This window comes from Chiloscyllium plagiosum, unplaced genomic scaffold (assembly GCF_037043375.1).
Source record: "Chiloscyllium plagiosum isolate Xiang-an unplaced genomic scaffold, Cpla_swu_hap1 HiC_scaffold_14, whole genome shotgun sequence".
In the NCBI taxonomy this organism is placed as follows: domain Eukaryota; kingdom Metazoa; phylum Chordata; class Chondrichthyes; order Orectolobiformes; family Hemiscylliidae; genus Chiloscyllium; species Chiloscyllium plagiosum.
The window spans coordinates 26,212,761-26,235,372 of record NW_028270152.1 but is presented as its reverse complement, the minus strand read 5'-3'; the positions used below and the strand labels follow the sequence as shown (position 1 = coordinate 26,235,372).

At 39.9% G+C, this 22,612-nt stretch overlaps 1 protein-coding gene across 4 annotated transcripts in view; it reads right to left on the bottom strand.

Annotated features, from left to right (window-relative positions):
• The window catches only part of iars1 (isoleucyl-tRNA synthetase 1), a 186,242-nt gene that overhangs the window by 46,197 nt on the left and 117,433 nt on the right, over positions 1-22,612 (bottom strand). For all 4 annotated transcript variants that reach the window (XM_043707895.2, XM_043707896.2, XM_043707897.2 and 1 more), the window contains 3 exons: positions 8,607-8,781; positions 7,431-7,543; positions 3,804-3,899 (listed from right to left, as the gene is read on the bottom strand). In XM_043707895.2, the coding sequence (XP_043563830.2) occupies positions 3,804-3,899; positions 7,431-7,543; positions 8,607-8,781 (384 nt within the window). The remainder of the gene's footprint in view (positions 1-3,803; positions 3,900-7,430; positions 7,544-8,606; positions 8,782-22,612) is intronic.

Sequence of the window (22,612 nt, the reverse complement as noted above, 5' to 3'; positions counted from 1 at the left end):
AAATGTAAATGTATTGATTTTAATATAGTAGCCTCAAAAGTAGAGTTGCCAAAAGCTTGCACATAGGATCGAAGTGGCCAAATTCATAATTATAACATTCAGTATGCATTGATGATTGTTTCATGCACTTTAAAACAAAGTTGCCTTCATGATGATTGAGGAGAAAGTGAGGTCTGCAGATGCTGGAGATCAGAGCTGAAAATGTGTTGCTGGAAAAGCGCAGCAGGTCAGGCAGCATCCAGGGAACAGGAGAATCGACGTTTCGGGCATAAGCCCTTCCTCAGGAATGAGGAAAGTTTGTCTAGCAGGCTAAGATAAAAGGTAGGGAGGAGGGACTTGGGGGAGGGGCGTCGGAAATGTGATAGGTGGAAAGAGGTCAAGGTGAGGGTGATAGGTCAGACTGGGGTGGGGGCGGAGAGGTCAGGAAGAAGATTGCAGGTTAGGAAGGCGGTGCTGAATTCGATGGATTTGACTGAGACAAAGTGGGGGGAGGGGAAATGAGGAAACTGGTGAAATTCGAGTTCATCCCTTGTGGTTGGAGGGTTCCTAGGCGGAAGATGAGGCGCTCTTCCTCCAACCGTCGTGTTGTTGTGGTCTGGCGATGGAGGAGTCCAAAGACCTGCATATCCTTGGTGGAGTGGGAGGGGGAGTTAAAGTGTTGAGCCACAGGGTGGTTGGGTTGGTTGGTCCGGGTGTCCCAGAGGTGTTGTCTGAAACGCTCCACAAGTAGGCGGCCTGTCTCCCCAATATAGAGGAGGCCACATCGGGTGCAGAGGATGCAATAGATGATGTGTGTGGAGGTGCAGGTGAATCTGTGGCGGATACGGAAGTTTCCTTTGGGGCCTTGGAGGGAGGTGAGGGGGGAGGCGTGGGCGCAAGTCTTGCACCTCCTGCGGTTGCGGGGAAGGTGCTGGGAGTGGAGGTTGGGTTGGTGGGGGGTGTGGATCTGACGAGGGAGTCACGGAGGGAGTGGTCTTTACGGAATGCTGATAGGGGAGGGGAGGGAAATATATCCTTGGTGGTGGGGTCCGTTTGGAGGTGGCGGAAATGACGGCGGATGATGCGCTGTACATGGAGATTGGTGGGGTGGTAGGTGAGGACCAGAGGGGTTCTGTCCTGGTGGCGGTTGGAGGGGCGGGCTCAAGGGCGGAGGAGCGGGAAGTGGAAGAGATGCAGTGGAGGGCATCGTCGACCACGTCGGGGGGGGAAATTGCAGTCCTTGAAGAAGGAGGCCATCTGGGTTGTGCGTTTTTGGAACTGGTCCTCCTGGGAGCAGATGCGGCGGAGACGAAGGAATTGGGAGAATGGGATGGTGTTTTTACAGGGGGCAGGGTGGGAGGAGGTCTAGTCCAGGTAGCTGTGGGAGTCGGTCGGTTTCAGCACCGCCTTCCTAACCTGCAATCTTCTTCCTGACCTCTCCGCCCCCACCCCAGTCTGACCTATCACCCTCACCTTGACCTCTTTCCACCTATCAATTTCTGACGCCCCTCCCCCAAGTCCCTCCTCCCTACCTTTTATCTTAGCCTGCTAGACAAACTTTCCTCATTCCTGAAGAAGGGCTTATGCCCGAAACGTCGATTCTCCTGTTCCCTGGATGCTGCCTGACCTGCTGCGCTTTTCCAGCAACACATTTTCAGCTTCATGATGATTGAACCAATGGGGATTTACACAGAATATGCTACCTGCCCACAATTTGACAAATGTGAACTAATACAAGCTACTTTCATTAGTTTAGTCACCAATCATTTTGTGTCCTGCAGAAAACAAAACTGAATTGACAGAAAATTTCATCTGAATGCAGGTTGATTCTGGAAGGCTAATAACCTCTCCAGTTTTTACTCTTAACAAAAAGTTGTATATTAAAAAAAGCTAAAACCTATTTAACAAAAGCAACAAAAACATTTAAGTGATAAAATCACAAATTGCTGGAAAAACTCAGCTGGTCTGGCAGCATCTGAGGAGAGACATCAGAGTTAATGTTTTGGGTCCAGCGACTCTTCTTCAGAATGCTTCTTTGGGTCACTGGACCCAAAATATTAACTGATTTCTCTCCACAAATGCCACCAAACCTGCTGAGATTTTCCGTCAATTTGTGTTTTTGTTTCTGATTTTCAACATCTGCAGTTCTTCCAATTTTTTTGTTTAAGTGTATTTCTTTTCAACTTTACTTCAAGAACATCAATCTACTAATTTGGCAATCTAGCATCATGAACGATTAAAAAACAAAAATCAGCATGTACTATTTGAATTGAATTGCTTTGAGGTAAAATCAAAATATCTGAGGAGTTTAAGCAACATATGCACCTGTTAACTATTTGGAGTAGGTTATGAAGTACTAAGGCATTTTGCAGTTGACATAACCACACTGTAGATTGTGCTGCTCAGTAACATTTACAAAATGATATTGTTGCATAATTTAAGATGAAAGATACATAAACAAAGGACATTCATTAGATAATTACTTGAGCACTGATAAAGAGATACTTATTTACACTGGTGTTGGGTTTCAGAATTAAAAAGGTATAAACCTGTAAAGTTCCTTTTGTGAGTAAATCTGAAACAGAGAAAAGATTGACTTCTGGTCTCCTACTTTACCAAGTGGAAGCTGTTCTGCCAGCTTCCAGTTGGCAAGAAGATCATGGTTGAACTCCCACATGAACTCCCACTTTCTCACCCTAACGCCATGTTTTATTGAACCCCAATAATCCACCAATCTCAGTCTTCTCAGCTCCCTGGGGTGGAAATTGGGTGAGGAATGGGGAATATGAAACAATTTCTTCTCCATGCTGACATTTAGTCAACTGAATGAAATTTGTTACTATTATTGCTTGTAGATATGATACATCTCTTCTATTTACCAGACTGCCAAACTATGTTATGAGCTGGCTAGGGCTTTAAAAAAAATAGACAGAACATGACATCCAAGGATAATAAAACTACAAGATTTCACGGTTTTAAACAAACAACAGGAGACTTAATGGCTGGTCATCTAATCTTATTAAACTTTACAAGACGTTCAAATTTGTCACTCGTTGCTAATCTGGCCTTGAAACTCCCTTCCGAGAGCTATCTGTCATGGACTACCTCAGCAACTGCTCCCATTCTGGTCATTTCCCTCTTTTTCAAGGTCTCCCCTTATCTCTCTCACGACCTCGTCATACCCTTTGAACTCTTCTTCAGTGAACCTTTAACTGTCACAAGTGACCTATTGAAAGCCTTTCAATTCATCTACATCTATTTTTAGGCAGAATTGCATGCAACTAACAGTTTGGAACAGTCAACTGTAATAATCCTTCGGAACTGAATGTCCCCGAATGTTTCTCAGAATGCTGGCTCCTGCAGTATAAAGAATGCTTATGAAAGGGGGATTCATCACAAATTGAGTAAATCAGTATGAGGATGTGTCTCCAATCCTCTCAATAACACAAATTGTTTACTAGTAAGTATACTTTATGAATTTATCTTTGATGCTCTCTCTGTCAATCATCTGTTTAGGCTGGTGACTATCTAAGCTCTTGTTTAAAATTCTGTGCTGAACTCTATGGTCAGTATATGAAAAATGACAGCAGCTCCAGGTTGAGTTGAGGTTGAGAATGGGGGAAATATTTGGCCTTGGGATCACTGTCTATCAATCCCTGCTCAAGTTTGCAGGTGGGCACAGGATTGTGACATGATGCTGCCACTGCCAGACAGTCTGCCAACATTAACTGCTTTAGCTCACATCAGAACAACAGCTAGTTGAGTGTGTTAGTTAAGTTGCTTAGTACAAATGGATAAAGAACAGGGGAGAAAAAAAAACTTGCCTTCTTTCGAAGTTTCTGGATACGATTTATAACTTCCCGTGCAACTCCTTCATCCACCATCGACTGGTCAGGTGTAACATCTAAAAGAACCAAAACCTAAAAGAAAAGAGTATCATTTCATAAGATAACAAAATGCGCACACACTTATCAGGACAATAGTTCAACAAATTAGGGCTCTCTAACTATCAAACCAATCATATTAAAAAAAACTTTAAAATACTACATATGTTAAAAGTTTGAACTGAAAAATGCTGAATATGCACCACAGATGGTTTAGAAAAAAAACACATTTCACATCAATGATATTTCATGAGCAATGGAAGAAGCTAGAAATGTAAACAAGGGGGTTATAGAGGAGAGGGGGTGGGATTAGAGGAGGAGAACAAAAGGTAAGGGTGGAAAGTGGAAGAGGTTGAATGACAGAGGGTAATTATGGAAAATCAAAGAGATTAATAATGGTGCAAGTGAAGAAACAAAATCAAATTGATCTGGAGACAGTAAATGAAAAGTAAAAAAAACGTGAAATGAAACATTAACCCTGTTTCTTGATAAATGCCGCCAGATCTGTTGAGTACTTAAGAGTCATAGAGACGTACAGCATGGAAACAGACCCTACGGTCCAACCTGTTCATAAGCTGAAGAAAAAACACTTGCTGCTTTTGTTCTACAAAAATCAAAAACTGCATCACATCATCTGAAATGTCAGAATCAGCATATTCTCCTAAGATATCGATTGTTATGGGATGAATGTTCGCCAGAACACTGGGAGAATTTCCTTTGAATAGTGTCATATTGATTGAGTCTGAACAGAAGGTGAAGAAGAGATTTGTCAGTGTTGTTTAAAATCAAGAATGATTTAGACGCAGTAAATTCAAAGAAACTGTTTCTGATGTTTCAGGGAGAATACCCTGAGGGCCTAAATATAAAATGACTATAGCATCAGAAGCAACATGAGGGAAAACATTTTTTAAAGTAAGTGCTTTGAAGTTGGAATGAACTGCCTGATGGGTGGTGGATATAGTCTCAAAAGCCTTCAAAAGGAAAGTGAATAAAAATCGCAAGCTTATGCAGAAAGATTGAGGCAATGAACTGGAAAATTCCTCAAAAGAGTGGTGCAGACACATTGGGCTGAATGGACTCATGCTATTACTCACTATGTCTCAACAATATTGAGCAACTACATCAGCATTATCTTGCATTTACATAATTTCATGATAAAACAAAGAAAGCACACCACAGAGGCACAATTAGGAAGAAATGGAAGATGTTTTGAAGAAAGAAATACAACTTATGACCTCAGAGAATCTCAAAGTAAACTACAGTCAACTGAGGGCAGCAACCAATTTGCAGGGAAGGTTCCACAGATTGTGCAGGGACTATAAGCAAGTTAACTTTTTTTTAAATATGTTAATTGAGGGATTAAATATTTAGCAGAGGATCTAAAGTTTGATCAAAATAAATGGTTTTAAAGAGATCCTTCTTTTAAAAGGGTTGAGAGAGAAGGCAGGCAGTGGGTGCTTACAAGAAGAAAGACTCGAGTGTAGGGCCTAGGTGAATGTTGGTACAGTTGCCAATAGTGGGCAAAGGAGACACGGACAAGGGAAGCTGAATGTAAGAAAATGACCAAAAATGCAATTAAACAACAAGTCATACATTTAGGGTGTACCTTTACAAACTAAACTGAAGAAAGCAGCAAATGTCCCGTTGCAATGATAAAAAGCAAAAGACATCCAGACCAATGTTAATGAAAATACAAAAGTGCTCGAATATTCAGCAGGTCATGGAGAAAGAAATGTTTAAACTGATGACCTCTCATCAGACATGCAGCAGAAACAGATCAGAGATATTTCTCAGCTGGTGGGTTAAATACAGAGGAACCTCAATTATCCAAATTTTGGATTACCCGAAGAAGATCTCAAGGTCCCGATAGAAACATTACATCAAAGAGGTGTTTCAACACTGTTTGCGTGTTTTGTTTACAATGATTAAAAAAGAACCTGGCTTACTGAAATGTTGCCGAGAAGAATCCTGGACATCGATGGGAGCCTAGGCACCATCTCCAAATGACTGACCGCCCATGCGCTCTCTCTCTCTCCCCACACTTTCCCTGGAGTTTGACACAGGGGTATACCCTAAAACCCCCTTCCCCAGATAATCTCTCCAACATTATCATGTCCAGGGCAAAGGTGGAACCTGTTAAAAAGTTGCAGTAAAATGTTGTGTGTGTGGCTGTGTGTGTGTGTGTGTGTGTGTGTTTGTGTGCTATTTTGAGACTCATCCCCCAAAGACAGCAGCAGTCTTACTGTTGGTGTCCAGTCTGTCTGCCCCAGAGAGGTGGGGGGATGGGGCCATGGCCAGGTCAGACAGGGCGCCGTCAGTGGGTGTGGGCAGGACAGGATTGGGGAGATGTGTCTCGGGGAGCAGTCTTAACAGGTGCTTGCTGTGTCGATGCCATTGAACTGATTTTGGGGGTGGGGTTAGGGATGCTGCAGGTCCCTTACACACAACTGTGTGTCTGCTCAGAAACAAACCCTAAAACACAGAGAGGGAGCAAGGCAGGCAGTGTGAGGAAAAACTCCGAGCCCCAGAGAAGAAGCATTGAATCAATAAACCAAATAATCAATGATCCAAACAAAATACTGCCCACCCATCTCGTTCGGAGAATCGAGGTTCCTCTGTACACTATTTGGATTTAATACTGAAATCTAAAAGTTTAAAAGGAGCAGAATTAATACTGCTAAAGTGGTCAAGTCATTGAACTATTCTGTATTATCAGCTACACTTATAGTCATTAATTATTTACACAACAATTTATTAAATAGTGGGTACGGGGCACGTCAGACAATGTAACATATTGAGAATACTACTGGAGTAACATTGGAGGGGCATAGAAAAACGATCTGGAGACAAGTTCAAATCCTACAACAGCAACTTCAGAACTAAAGTTCAATTAACTAAATAAATTAATAATATGATTCATAAAATCTAAATGGGGAAAGAAACAAATTAAAACAACTGAAATGACAAAACTGCTCTAAATTCTGCATTTCCAGCTATATTTACACATTTAGTGATGCAAACATATAATTTCTGAAAACATTGGATTGGTACTATTAATTTAATAAATCTGCATAGAAAAGTATCAGTAAAAGATGACCACTGAACTATCATAAGTGTTAAAATCTTACACAAGTGTCAAATATCTGCCATCCTTCCCCATTTGGCAGAAGTGTAATGCTGGAGCAACAGCAGTGTGTTTGACTTTTAACAATCTTCTGAAATGAACTAGCAAGTTACTCATGGTGTCAAGGACAATGAGAGACGGTTAAAGGGGAGTACAAGCAAAACAATTTCAAAGCTCATGAGCATTCATTTCAAAATCAAGTGGAAAGCAAAGCCAAGCAAAAAGTTTCAAAACCTGAACGGTTATGCTCGAAACGTTGATTCCCCTGCTCCTCAGATGCTGCCTGACCTGCTGTGCTTTTCCAGCACCACGGTCTCGACTCCAAAAAAGTTTCAAAAGTTGTTTTTAACACTTACATTAATATATATTAGATACATTGCTAAGTTTTACTATATAATTAATTTCTGCAAATAATTTCTCTTTGCATTAAATTAAAAACTTACTTGAGCGTCAGAATGGGCTTCATACTGAGCACTTATTCCTGCATTTGGATCAAACTTATGCATAAGACGCAAGTCTTCCTCATGAAGCTCATGTCCTTCAACAACTATGGCTCCTATTCATTAAATGTTAAGTATTAGGAATGCAATTCATGGCAAGAATTAAATTTAGTTCAAGCAAACACCGTAGATTCTGGCAATATGACCTATCAATAGGAAGTGATGGAGAAAGATGTTGGAGCAGTTCTGTTAGCAGTTGTGCAGATAGGAACATAGTTTATGTTTCAAATTTATTGCTCTCCATTAGAACCCCGACATTTCAAGGAAAGCAAGTCATGTTGGACTCAAAATGTTAATTCTTTTCTCTCTTCACAGATACTGCAGACCTTCTCCAGTATGTTTTGTTTTATTAACTGTGATATTGATGATCTTCATTGCAGATTGATGGGTTTTTTTTTCAGGATGTTTAGCATAAAAGATGGAGGCAATGAAATTCTTTCAATTTCAGCTGAGGCTAAAAAAGATTTACTTGGATCAAATGCTGATATTATTCAATTTGCAGCATTTTCTAAATTTAGTCAGAGGAAGGCTAAAATATTTATTTAAATGTTGGCATGAGAATTTATTTTTTCTTCTCTAGCCTACAACAGTGACCTCAGTTCAAAAGATCAAATGGCTCTAAAACTCCTCAATGCTCTGAGAATGTGAAGGTTTTATAGTAACACAAGTTAATATTTATAAAATGCAAGACCTACACATCAACTGACCATTTCAAATTTTTGTTAATTTTAAATATGTTAGTACAAATGTTTGCATTTCAAAACATATTCCTTCCTTACATTAGGAGAAGTATGGAAAGCTGCACTGCCACTTAAAGAATAACTGCAGCTCTAAACAATTATAAAAATGTTTATTATTTCCAGATATTATAGGAAACAGGTGGATTTGATGTTAAAGTTTATATAGAAAAAATAAGAACTGGAGTCTGGAAACAATTCTGTAGTTTTCAGTTGTTCCGAGACGCTACATTTATACATTATGTTTAATTTATTAGATTACAATTTGATAGCATTAACATTCAGCTATGCAGTTTAAAATGGCTAATTATGCTGTATATATTTTGAGCAAGAAATGACTGTTCTTTCCACAGCAAAGAACTAACAGTTTGCTGTTACACACCTGTCTTTTGGAACTCCTCCAACTGTGTACTCTGGAGTGCCTTGATAGCTGCTGTAACAGATTTGAATGCACCCTTCAGGCGTTTTCCGAGAACCATGTGATCTGGTTCTGCCCTTAGTTGAATGCCATACTTGCCTTTGTCTGTGGATAATGTCAGCTGACGGACATTTAGTTCCTATTGGGAATTATATAAAATAAATAAAACTCAGTGGGTAAGTAAAGACTTCTTCACCTAAGAATATCACAGCAGAGGCTTTTTAAAGGCAGTTTTTTTTTTAAGGGAACTCATATTCCAACTCTTGCATCACAATTTGCTTTTCCTATATATTTATACAATTTATATTGGCATCCATGACAACTGAGCATCTTCATTTTCAATCAATTCAGTTCCAACTGTTCCCACATCTGTGAAGTATCCTATATGAAAATTTTGTAATTTCGATTAGGACATCATTTGGGAACTTACTGACATGGGGACTCCAAATGAAGGTTGGAACCCAACAAGACAATAATTCGTGACCTGCTCATGATTCCATTATTCTATATATTTTTGTTTTCACTAGCGTTCAATGTTTCACCATTAAGCCACAAACAGATGACACAATGGGGATATCAGTGAGCACATTGCCAGGAAGAATGATTACAATTGCTATTTTTGATTCAAAGAGACACAGTTATTTTTGCTTGTTCACTTCCCCCTCCACTCATTCAATCAGGAGACAACAATGCCAAAGAAAGAAAATGTATCTATGCAACCAGGAAATCAAAGTGTCAAAAGGCATAAGTAACATTAATGTGCTTATTCTACACCAAAGCCCAATAACGCAGTTTAATTACAACTGAATTAATTCGTGAAGTGAAACCTGCAGCAATTAAACAAACTATAACTTGAATACACAAACAATTACACACCAGATTCGTGCAGTTAACTTCTGAAACTCATTCAAACTTTTATGTAATCTGGCAATAGTGAAGTTCTATTTCTATTGGATAAAAGAATTGGTTCTATTATAGCAACCCCATGGTCTTTTCCAAACTGCAAAACAGTCAGATGTTAGGAAAAACACTTTATGTTCATTACCAATGATTAATCTTGGAGGGAAAACTCAGATGTAATTTGAAACAATTCATTCCTGATCATAAAATTCATGCACATAACTCAACTCAGATCTATTTGCAAGTGGATAATATCCCTTGTATATCAACTTACATTGACCACTTGCAGTCAGTTAAAACCTGTGTATCTGTAACTATACAGTAGAGGTGATGGCATAGGTGGTAGTCTTTGTTAGAAACCTAGGAAGCATTCCAGGAACTATGGCTCAAATCCAACAAATATACAGCAGGATTTGAATCCAAGAAAAATGAAACATTAGAAAACGAATGATGACCATAAAACCACTGCCGCTTGACAAAATAAAGCATTTATTCACTAATGTCCTTTAGCGAAGGAAACATATCATTCTGGTCCGGTCTACATGTGACTCCAGACCTAATCAATGCACTGTGGTGGCCGGGGTGGGGTGCGTTGAGAGGGAGGAGGAGGATTTATGAACATCCGACTTATGAACATTTCCTGTACTTATGAATGTCTACTTTATCTCATCTGCATAATGTTCCAACTTGCATCCAAACCGACTTTTTTAGATTAGATTCCCTACGGTGTGGAAACAGGCCCTTCGGCCCAACAAGTCCACACCAACCCGCCGAGGTGCAACCCACCCAGACCCATTCCCCTACATTTACCCCTTCACCTAACACGACGGGAAATTTAGCATGGCCAATTCACCTAACCTGCACATCTTTGGACTGTGGGAGGAAACCGTAGCACCTGGAGGAAACTCACGCATACACAGGGTGAATGTGCAAACTCCACACAGTCAGTCGCCTGAGGTGGGAATTGAACCGAGGTCTCTGGTGCTGTGAGGCAGCAGTGCTAACCACTGTGCCAGCATACCGACTTGTGAATGAACTCAGGAAAGGAACCTGTTCGCAAGTTGGGGAGTGCAACTCTTAAGTGCCTCTGAAACGGCTTAGAAATCCACTCAATTGTGGCTCAGTAAAACGGCTTGAAAAGCACCAAAAAAAAAGAAATGGATGGACCTTTTAATCAAGGCACTAAAAATTGAGCCTCGCCAAGCCTGTAAAGTTGTCCTTGCCAAAATTGGGAGAGCTGTCTCAGTGGACTTGTGTGAAGTACTCATGAAATCATACCCTAAAGACAATGCCCCAGACAACACCATTGTCATACCAAAAGATGTCCCACACGACCACCAGCACAGTGTTATTTAGTGCTGAATGGAATAGACTTCTAATAAATCCAGCAGCTCAAAACCTGGACCAAAAGCGACAGCAGAATTGGTTTAGTTGTGTAATGAGAGGGGAACGAAAATAAATCTGTATTTGTAAAGAAACGGTGATGGAGAAACTGTTGGAATCAATTGTTGATAAATCCCCAGGGCCTGATAACCTCCATCCTAACTAGTAGAGTTGATTGGGGGGAGTAGGTAGGTGTAGTTTATTTGGACTTTCAGAAGGCTTTTGACAAAGTTTCACATAAGAGATTAATGTGTAAAATTAAAGCACATGGGATTATGGGTAGTGTTTGGAGATGGATAGAAAATTGATTAGCAGACAGAAAGCAAAGAGTGGAATTAAACAAGTCTGTTGTCAAACAGTGGGCAGTGACTCATGGAGTACAGTAGGGATGGGTACTAGTCCATCTAACATTCATATTTTTGATGATTTAGAGGAAGCAACCAAATGTAATATCTCAAAATCTGTTAATGATAGCAAGTTGGTTGTAAAGGTGAGATGTTTGGAGATGTTGCAATATGATGGGGACAGGCTGAGTCAGTATAATGTGAAGAAAGGTGAGGTTATCTACTTTGGTAGCAAAAACAGGAAGGCAGATTATTATGTGAATGCTGAAAATTGAGAGATGGGGCTGTTCATTGAGACCTGGGTGTCTTCACGCATCAGTCATGAAAAGCAAGCGTGCACATGGAGTAAAGGCAGCAAAATGTACAATGGCATTCATAGCGACAGGATTAGAGTACTGAACATCAATGATTTGCTGCATTTATACAGGGCAATAGTGAGGCCCCACCTGAAATATTGTGTGCAGTTTTGGTCTCCTTTTCTGAGGAAGGAGGTTCTTGTTCCACAGCAAATGTAATGGATCTTTACTAAATTGATTCCTGAAATGGCAGATTTTCATATAAGGAGAGAATAAGCCAGTTAGGATTATATTCACTGGAATTTAGAAGGATGGCGGTGGAGGAATCTCATCGAAGCCAATTAAATCTTAACAGGTTAGATGCAGAAAGGATGCTCCCGATGATGGAGAAGCCTAAAACCAGGGATCATAATTTAAGGATAAGGGGGAATCTTGCAGACTGAGATGAGAACAAATTGCTTCACCCCGAGAGTGATGAGCCTGTGCAATTCACTACTATATAATGTCATTGGGATCAAAACATTGTGTGTTTTCAATAAGTATGTCAATGTTGCATTTGTGGCTAAAGGGATCAAAGAATATGATGGGAGCATGGGATTGAGGATTGCGTTCAATCATCGGCTATGATCATATTGAGTGTCAGAGCAAGCTCGAAGGGTTAAATGGTCTACTCCTGCTCCTATTCTCCAAGTTCCAATGTACCAGCAGAACATATGGATCAACTCTTATTCAAAACTAATTCAGATTTGCATTCTGGCTTTAACACTTGCTAAGTTGCTGGTGCTACATTCTGAACCAAGAGTCAAAATACATTTTCGTTATTGTCTGCCCCAAGGAGTTCTCTTGCAATCTTCTTGAGGGCTAGTTTTTTTTATTTTAAAGTCTGCTCTTTGGTTTTCAGGGAATACTTTTCCATTCCCACCAACTTATTTATTAGGTTATGTATTCACAATACCTACTGTATTTTTGTTTGCACGTGGAACATTTGGACCGTCACAGAATTAAAAAAACAATCCATCAATATCCTCAATAATCATCAACACACTATTAAAATTAAAGCCACACTTCACAGGAAAACATTACCTTCTAGGACACAACTATATTTGAGTTGGCACAGAACAACAGACCTAACACAAGTTCTTTTTATTCCCCAAAATAACTGACATACACTTCTATACACACAAAAAAAGTAATTCTTAAAATACTTTCCATATACCGGTGAGATCACAATGAATGCAATTCTATCAAAAACGCACAAAGTTCAGAAATTTTAGCCACAGTTACTATCTTTTAAAATGTGTCTCAGATCTTCATCTCAGATTTAAGTATCTTCACTGCAATAGCATTGACTACATACAAGTGGGACCACATAGTTTAATGTCCCATGAGACAGGCCACCGCCGACAGTTTTGCAATAATTCCCCAAATTTAAGTATTAAAATGTCTACCTAGATTCGTCATTCCAGACCTAAACTGGGCCTTGAACCTGCAGAGGCAAATGAGTCATTCCTGATGAAGAGCTTATGCTCGAAACGTCAACTTTCCTGCTCCTCAGATGCTGTCTGACTGGCTGTGCTTTTCCAGCACCATACTTTTTCACTCTAATCTCCAGCATCTGCAGTCCTCAGTTTCTCCTAAGTGAGTCAAGTTGGCATTCAATGAACCAATATATACAAATTATTTCTCCGCTTTATTCTCATTTAAGCATCCTACTTTGTTCAAATTTAATCATATAATCAAAAGTGTGTTGCATGAAAATTATATAGGGGATTTCTAATGTTGTAAATCTCTTTTACATCCATTTAAAAGAATATTGTAATTGATCTCAAATACTGTAAAATTAAAAGATTAAAACATTAACTCTTCAAGTCCAAAATGTAGATCTCAGAGTAATTGAAACGCAAGATTTAAAATCTTTTGCAGTACTTAAATTAGGTCACTTCAATATTCAGTATATTGTACACACACATTATTTTTATTCATATGTACATATGAATACTGACAGTTGATTGGACATTTCAAACAAAACAAAATCACTGTGACATTTCAAAAAATTTTCACTGACATGATCATTACTATGTACAGGACAGTACACACACATTCAAATACTTTGAACTCAACTCTAATATGAAGTATTAATGAAATCCACTAGCAATTTGCATTGTTAGAATACATCAGTCAAATGATAAGCAACAAATATCACTAAATTTTGCATCATGGAATGTTCACAATCAACACAAAGTAGGTTGCTCATTGTACCCAAATAAATTGTATACTATCTTAATTCTAAAATTAATTTATGAAAAAATATTCATAAATCAAGCATGCTTCAATCGGTTAAGTTAAATCCTGAGGAATCGTTATTTAAACCAACTGCCAGAATTCCGGCCAATATCATACTAGGAACAATGACATCTTGTTATACTTTTATTCCCAGTACTGTCATTAACATTAGGAGTCCTGGAATATACCCAAGAAGAAAAGAACTCCCTTGTGCAAAAGCACTCTGTGCCTTCACTATGCAGGAGATATAGTTGGGGATAGTTCCATTATATAGTTGGGAAAGAAGGCCAGTTGCTTAATTAATCTTCTGAGGATTAGATTCATACATGCCAACCCATGCATAAATTGTTTAATTTGAAAGAATTATATTATTTATATTATCTGGATACAGAGGTTTCATGTTTTACAGATGTGATAGAATATTACAGCTTCAATGGGCAACATAGCATGGCCAATCCACCTTACGTCCAATTCTTTGGACTGTGGGAGAAAGCCAGAGCACCTGGATGAAACCAACACAGACACAGGAACAACGTACAAACTCCATACAGACAGTCGCCCAAGGCTGGAATCAAACCTGTTACTGAGGTAGCAGTGCTAACCACTGAACCACTGTGCCACACGTTCTGTGGTTAAATCTTAATATTTCACTCTTTTTGTGTAGGAACACAAAAAAAAACATTTTATTGAGAGACATTGTATTAACTTTTGAAGATTCATCCCTTTGCCAGTCAGCTGGGACTCAGTATTGTGCTTGGATTAATATCATTTTGCGATTTTCAAGAGATCCTGTCAAGCCTTATTTTAATAAATGTACTATCTCTAATATGAAGTTGCTTGTAACTTGCAACATTTTCCTTTAACGCATAACATTTTATATGCCTTTGGCACATCCTCATATGATGGAAACAAGATGTTCTAGATAAAAGTTAGTACAATACTCATTTTTTAATTAATTGCTGTCCGGATTGTAAGCATACTTTGAAATTAATCATATGATTAATCAGGTGTCATGAATCATCAATCAGGTGTCATGATAATGATGCATGAATCAAATTTAGGAAACAATTGCTCAAACACACTTCATCTCCAGGCCTCTCACCAAAGTAGCAAATTACAAATGTAAACAAAAATCTAAATCTTTGGACCTATCTATTCATTAGTGCATAATTCTGGTTAAAAGGATAATCACTTCAGAGAAATGAGCTAAGATAGGGTTTCTGGCAAGAAGATGTTAATGGAATCCAATAACCATCCTAGTAGAGTGTCAAAGTCAAATAGAACAGACAAGAAATGATGGCTTGCCAGGATCCCCACATGCCAGCAACAAATAAAATAAAAGATACTGTCACAAACAAAAACAAATTGTTGGAAAATCTCAGGTCTGACGGCATCACTTCTGACGAAGGTTCACTGGATCTGAAAAATTAACTCTGATTTCTCTCCACAGACCTGGCAGCACAAAAACAGGAATTGTTGGAAAATCTCAGCAGTTCTGGCAGCAGCTGTGGAGACAAATGAGAGTTAGTGGGCGGCACGGTGGCATAGTTAGCACTGCTGCCTCACAGCGCCAGAGACCTGGGTTCAATTCCCGCCTCAGGTGACTGACTGTGTGGAGTTTGCATGTTCTCCCCGTGTCTGCGTGGGTTTCCTCCGGGTGCTCCGGTTTCCTCCCACAGTCCAAAGATGTGCAGGTCAGGTGAATTGGCCATGCTAAATTGCCCATAGTGTTAGGTAAGGGGTAAAATGTAGGGGTATGGGTGGGTTGCGCTTCGGCGGGGCAGTGTGGACCTGTTGGGCCGAATGGCCTGTTTCCACACTGTAAGTAATCTAATCTAATCTAATTTAACTTTACAGATGCAGTGAACCTTCGTCAGAAGTGATGCCATCAGACCCAAGTATCCGCAGTCCTTTCAGTTTTAAAAGATACTATCAGCTGTTTACCAGAGAACAATGGGAACAGAAGGAAGCTATTTATCATTACCCCATGAGCTTGTTACTCAATTTCATAAGATCATGGTTGACCAGTGACGAAACTTCATTTATCTGCCTTTGCCTGTTTCATTAATCAAATATTTAAAATTGCCTATTCATTTCAAAACTAGTGCTTCCTGTGAAAAGTAGATTCAAGCACTACCTTGTGCACATACAAGTGTTCCATTACAGATCTGGTTTTAATTTTTAGGCTATGTTCCCTAGTTTTTTTCACTCTCACAACAGCATAAATAGTTGCTAATTATCCTTTCCTTCACATCTGTAGAACTTCAATCAAATCAACTCAGACTGCCAAATTCAGGTGATTCCACAATAGGTTGTGTGATCATTCTGCATGATTTAATTCAGGAGATTCCAGGTGCTATTCTGATAAATTTATGCGCAGTCCTTTGATAGTCAATGTATGCTTCCTAAGGAGCGGTGCACCCAATTGCTTAAAGTATTCCTCACATGGTTTAACTAGGGCTTTGTACAGAAGAATAATTATTTATACCACTTGTTTTCTAATTGCCTATAAGGTCAGCACTTTAATAACCTTTTTGTTGGGGGTCAGTACCAGGACATGACATTTTAATTATCTATGCGACCTAAACCCAATTCAGCCAACCCACTGTGTCACTAATCCTTTATGCTGAAAAAGTAAAGTAACCTAACTTTGAATCACAGAAAACAACCAGCTTACAAATTGCTAAGAAAAGAAATACACGAGTAGAAACAGCAGCATGGAAATATGGAAGTTCAGTGACAGTAGAAGCGTTTGGAGAACAAAGGGTGCATTCTTGTGGAGGCAACAGGGACTTCAGCCACTGCTCAGAGAACCGTGAATGCCCCATCTTTGTCCATTCCAGCACTTGGCAGGTCAGTATGAGGCAGATCTATGGGACAACACTGTAAACAGTGGAATTGGTGGTTGCTGCTGTCACAATCACCAACCTGATGTTTGGGATATTGACAGGAAGAGAAGATGCTATCTTTTAGTGGTGGTCCCCAACCACATCCCAACACCAGGGGCTTTGAACAGGCACTGAATGTTTTTGACAGAGGGATTTTCCCACTCACTCATCTTCCCAAACCAGCAGGTACATGCAATAATACGAAAAGGGTTTGCTTACTATGATTCCCACATGGCAAGCCTTCTGCCTGCCATTGGGTTAACACCAGAACTGGTGGGATGAGGTATTAAGTGGGTATCAAGTGTCTTGCAGTAAGAGGACTTTCCTGCCACTGACAACTGGGGTGGAAGCAGGGTCCCTACCCACCTCCAAGGGCACAACATTCCTTCTCCCTTTCATATCAGATGCTTGCCATGCAAGCAAGTGACTATTGGGGTAATGCATTCAGGTACTGATAAAGCACATGAGTTAGCATTAGCTAGAATACAAGGGTAATGAGAATTAATTAGCATGGCAAGCATAATTAGTCTACACTGAAGTAAGGCAAAGATTAGAATAAAATGCTAGCTACAGTTGAACTTGCACTTGCTCTTCAGAGACCTAACATAAAGCAAAATATTTAAGATTATTACATACATATCACCAGTGCTGTTTCTCAAAAGAGAATAGGGAAAATACTTCAGACCTGACAATAAAAGAGCAGGAAAAGAATTATGAACACCGTACATAATGAGCTTATATAGAAAAGAACATAAAGGACCATCTGACCAAACTGACAGTTGAAATTTCTGAACTTCCACATTTTGAAAATTGAGATGACTGAGTAAATTCAAAAACTGAATGGAAATTAAGAAGAAAGAGAGTTATTATCTTTCTGCTGACAGGAAAACATGAAAAAGTTCATAAAGAATCCTTAATCTGCAATAAGTGTACTGTAGCCATAACTTGGAATAAGTTAACAGACAAACATGGACAAGTGGTGATTTTTCCCAATAGCTACCAAAAAATAGATCTGACCAGTCAAAATCCAATCTCTTCCAAATTTCCAATCTGCTAATTATAGAGCTGTGACTGTCACCAAATAAGAGAAGCCAAAGGTAAAACTGAACTGATATGCCATCACTGTTAAAACTAACAACTGAGCCAGCATATATTCTGATCTTATTGACACTCCAAAGCCAATTAATGCAGTTTTCTTTCTTCCACATGCACTTCAAAACATTTTTATAATAAATGGCAAAGTGCTTTTTGACATCCTTAACTGCAACTAGTTTTCTCTAAAACACTCTCTTAAACAGCACACAGAAACATCTCTCGGCTGATTTTATTACACAGAGACAGCACTTAGCCTGATGAACAGCAGGTAGAAAATTACTGTACTCACAACTACTAGATTGGAGAAACAAAATTACACTTCAGAATCCAAAACGTTGTTAAAACTCCAGTAGCTTCCTAACAGATTCATATCAAGCCCAAATTATCAAGTGTTCAAAATCTGTGCATGTCATAAGAAATATTCAACAATTTTCCAAAATGGCAAAACCAGATAAAGACATTTTATACTTTTCCATAAAAGTAAGCATTTGGCAATACAATAGAGGTAGTAATTCAACTTTAAACTTGGCTAGGCTGCATTTTAATTTACTTCTGAGAACCAAAAATCAAATACTTAAAAGCCACGAGACTCAAAGGTATTGTATAATCAAAAACAAAAATAGAAATTGCTGGGAAAAACCAACTGGTCTGGCAGCATCTGTGGAGAGAAATCAGAGTTAACATTTTGGATTCAGTGACTCTTCTTCACACTGATGGTAGCTAGGAAAACGTTGGGTTTTATGCAGAAGATAGGATGGAGTGAGTAAGGAGTAAACAATAGTGGAGATTAGATTAGATTTCCTACAGTGCAGAAACAGGCCCTTCGGCCCAACAAATCCACACCGACCCTCCGAAGAGTAACCCACCCAGACCCACTGAACTACTCCCTACTAATGCACTTATCACTATGGGCAATTTAGCATGGCCAATTCACCTGACCCATACATCTTTGTGATGTGGGAGGAAACCGGAGCACCCGGGGGAAACCCATGCAGACACAGGGAGAATGTGCAAACTCCACTCAGACAGTCGCCCGAGGTTGGAATCGAACCCGGGTCCATGGCGCTGCAAGGCAGCAGTGCTAACCACTGAGCCACTGTGCCGCCCCATAGAGATTGAGCCCAAAGAGAGAGGAGGACAATTGGACAAAGAAATGGACAAGAGGCAACTTAGGAGAATGAATGGCTGCTAATGGGGATTATTTGTGGCTAACAATGGATTGTGTAATAGCAGACCATGTGATAACAAGGCCTGGTGTGTGGGGTTGGGATAGGACACTGGAGAGTTCAGGCCCCAAACTTATTTAACGCAACATTGAGTCTGGAGGGCTCAAAGTGGAAAACAAGGTGCTGTTCTGCCAGTTTGTGCTCAGCTTTGCTGGAGCCTTGCAGCAAGCCTGAGACAGAGCCAGGAAACAATGCGATGTGTTGAAGTGGCAGGCAACTGGAAGTTCAGGGGATTTTTTTGCAGATAGAGCGTAGTTGTTCTCAAAAGCAGTCACCCAGTCTATACTTTGTTTCTCCACTGTAGAAGAGACTACACTGTGAGCAGCAAATTCAGGAGACGAGATTGAGTGAAGTGCAGGTAAAGTGCTGCTTTACCTGGAAGGTGTGTTGGGCCCTTGGACACTGAGGAGGAAGGAAGTAAATGGGCAGGTGTCATACCTTATGCAGTTGCGGATGAGGTGCTGCAGGACTGTGGGTGAGGGCCACTTTGAGAGTGTAGGAGTGGACCAAGGTATCCTGGAAAGAACAGTCCATGCGGAAGGCTGACACCGGGAATATGTACATGGAGGTGGTATCTCAGTGGAGGTGGAGGAAATGGCAGCTAATGATCCTCTGGCTGTGGATGTTGGTGGGATCCTATTGTTGTTGCTGGAGGCAAGAGAAGGGATGAGGACTCAAGTATGGGAGATGTGTCGGACCCAGCTGAGGGCCGAGTGAATGACAGTGCTGAGGAATCCTTAGTTGATGAAGAAGGTGGACATTTCGGAGGCTCCCTGATGAAGGTGGCATAATCAGAATAGATGTGATGAGATGGAAGAATTGAGAGAATGCAATAGTGTCATAAAGAATACAGAACAGTACAAGACAGGTCCTTGGGGCCCTGATATTGTATCAGCCTTTTATCCTACTCTAAGATCAGAGTCTCTGCAGAAAACATGGTGTGACAATGTATAATCAAAGTTACTGTGGAATTGTAATGAATATTGGTGGACGTTCTATCCCCAGAAATGGAAACAGGGATATCGAAGAAGGGAAGGGTGAAGTCAGAGATTGTCCTGGTGAGGGTGAGACCGAGGCAGAAACTGGAAGCAAAACTGGTAAACTTTTCCAATTCTGGATGAGAGGGGGAAGCAGCACTGATATCATCAAAACACCAGAGAAAAGGTTGTGGGTGGGAGCCAAAATAGAACTGGAACAAGAAGTGTTCCATGCCCCTCACAAAGAGACAGGCATAACTCGGGCCCTTGGATACCCATGGCCATTCCTTTTACCTGAATAAAGCAAGAAGAGTTAAAAGAGAAGTTGTTGAGAGTAATGAGGAGCTCAGCCAGGTGGAGGAAGGTGCTGGTGGTGAATGGGGGCAGTTCTGGCCTTTTTTCCAGGAAGAAGCAAAGAGTGCTGACAGCATCCTGACAGGGGATGAACATGTAAACAGATTACAAGTCTATGGTAAACAAGAAGAAGCCGGAGCCCACAAACCGGAAATTCTGAAACTGACGTAAAGCGTCAGAGGAATCACAGATGTAAGTGGGAAGGAACTGGACAAGGGGAGAAAAAAATCCGAGTCGAGGTAGGAAGAGAAGAGTTCTGTAGGGCAGGCAGAAACAATGGGGCTGCCTGGGCAGACCTGTTTCTGGATTTTGGGAAGGAGGTAGAATCGTGCGTTACAGGGTTGGGTGACTATGAGCTTCCATGATCCCTCTGATGCTTTATGTCAGTTTCAGAATTTGAGGTGCAGCTGTAGTGTCCCTATCTCTGAGCCAGGAGGCCTAATTTCAAGCCCCACCTACTGCAGAGATGTGCAGTCACATCTCTGAACAGTTTGATTAGAAATATCTCTACTCTGTCATCAGGGCACTTGTCACACAGCAGCAATGTCCCTATCTTTGAACAAAGAAGTGTGTGTTCAAAAGTCCTACCTGCTCCAGAGATGTGCCATAAACAGGTCGATTACAAATATCCTCACTCTGTCAGTTTACCCAAAGTGGAGATGTTGCCATAGAAATTTGACCAACAAAATAATTATTCTGTTGCAAAACTGCAGCACTTTAAAATCTGTTCTGATGCATTACTGAAACTGTATGGCAGCCTGAGTCAACCTCCACAGGAGAGAAAATTAGATGGAGAAAGAGTTGATTGATTCTAACACCCTGCTGTAGCAATTCCTACTGAGAGTCTACCACCTGAGCCTCATCAAGCCATGCTGATGTAAATTGACCTGAAAAGCAAAGTTCAGGCACCACTGAATGAACAAATAATTTTTTCAGTAACACAATTCAGTCAAATTGGAAGAACAAAAACTTGCCCTTGAAAATACTTTACATCAGTATTTTCAACCCCACTTGCCCTCAATCGTCAGTCAACGTCAAATAATATGAAACAATCTTAGTAGTGGAGAGTTACATTCACTTATGAGTCGGATGCTCAAGGATGATTTGACTGATGTAAGGGGATGCACTACATATTGAGATGTTGTTGGCCGCATCTGCCTTTCAGCAGTGAAATTGAATAATCTGTAATGATATCGTAAACAGGGTCAGACAAAGTCAAAAAGATCAGATGTAGGAGAAATTTTAATGCCAGATAGAAAAAGCTGAGAAAATGTACGAATCAATCAGGAGGGGGAAACTGGAAAATACAGTTGAAACAAAATATTAGACAAGAAAGATTCAATTTATAGAGCTTCTTTCACAGCTCAGGATATCTCAAATATACTTTACAACCAACTAAGTTATTTGAAGTACAGTTACAACAGTGGATTTGCATGGAGCAAAGTCCCCTAAATTGCAATGATGTGAATGACCAGATAATAATTTCACATATGCTGTTGACAAATAATAGTGCCATAGGATCAATTAACTTCATCCAAGAGTATAGCTCGGGTGTCAGGTTAATGTCTATCAGAGGCACCAATTGTTATCAAAGAATCTAAACCAGGAATCTCAACTTGTGAGACAGTCAATATCTTCACACACTTGCATTATTTTCACCAGGAAAATTTAACAGGAATTTCTCAATTTTCATTGGTAAAATATCTTAGGAACTGTAATTGAGAAGAACTGAAAGTAATTCCTGACATCTCATAACAGTTTCAAACATTAAAAAAAGAACTAATTCTCCTCCTGAAATTTAAGTGGGAAATCCCTGTAAATACACAAAACCTAAGTTCCAAAGGGTTAGCTGCCAAAGCAGTGAATTAATTGTAGAGTATTTTATTTGTAAACAACTTTTTGATAAGTGAAACAAATAAATAAAATTTTATTAGGTTATAAAGACACAGTGTTTAGTATTTTAGCCCAAGATCCCCTTAGAATTTTCAATCTCAAATCCCAAATTAATGAAGCACTTGCTTTACTTTCAGTGCTACTGGGGAGGAGTGTAAAACATTGAATTTTAAAACTAAATCCACTTCATGTTCCAAATTAAACGCAAGTAGTCAAGTAGTCGTGCATGTAATACTTCCTCATTTCTTTGCATGTACAGCCTGAAGAAAATGTTGATAAAATCTATTTGTAAAGTCAACCATTGCATGCAAATACATACAAATGTATCCTA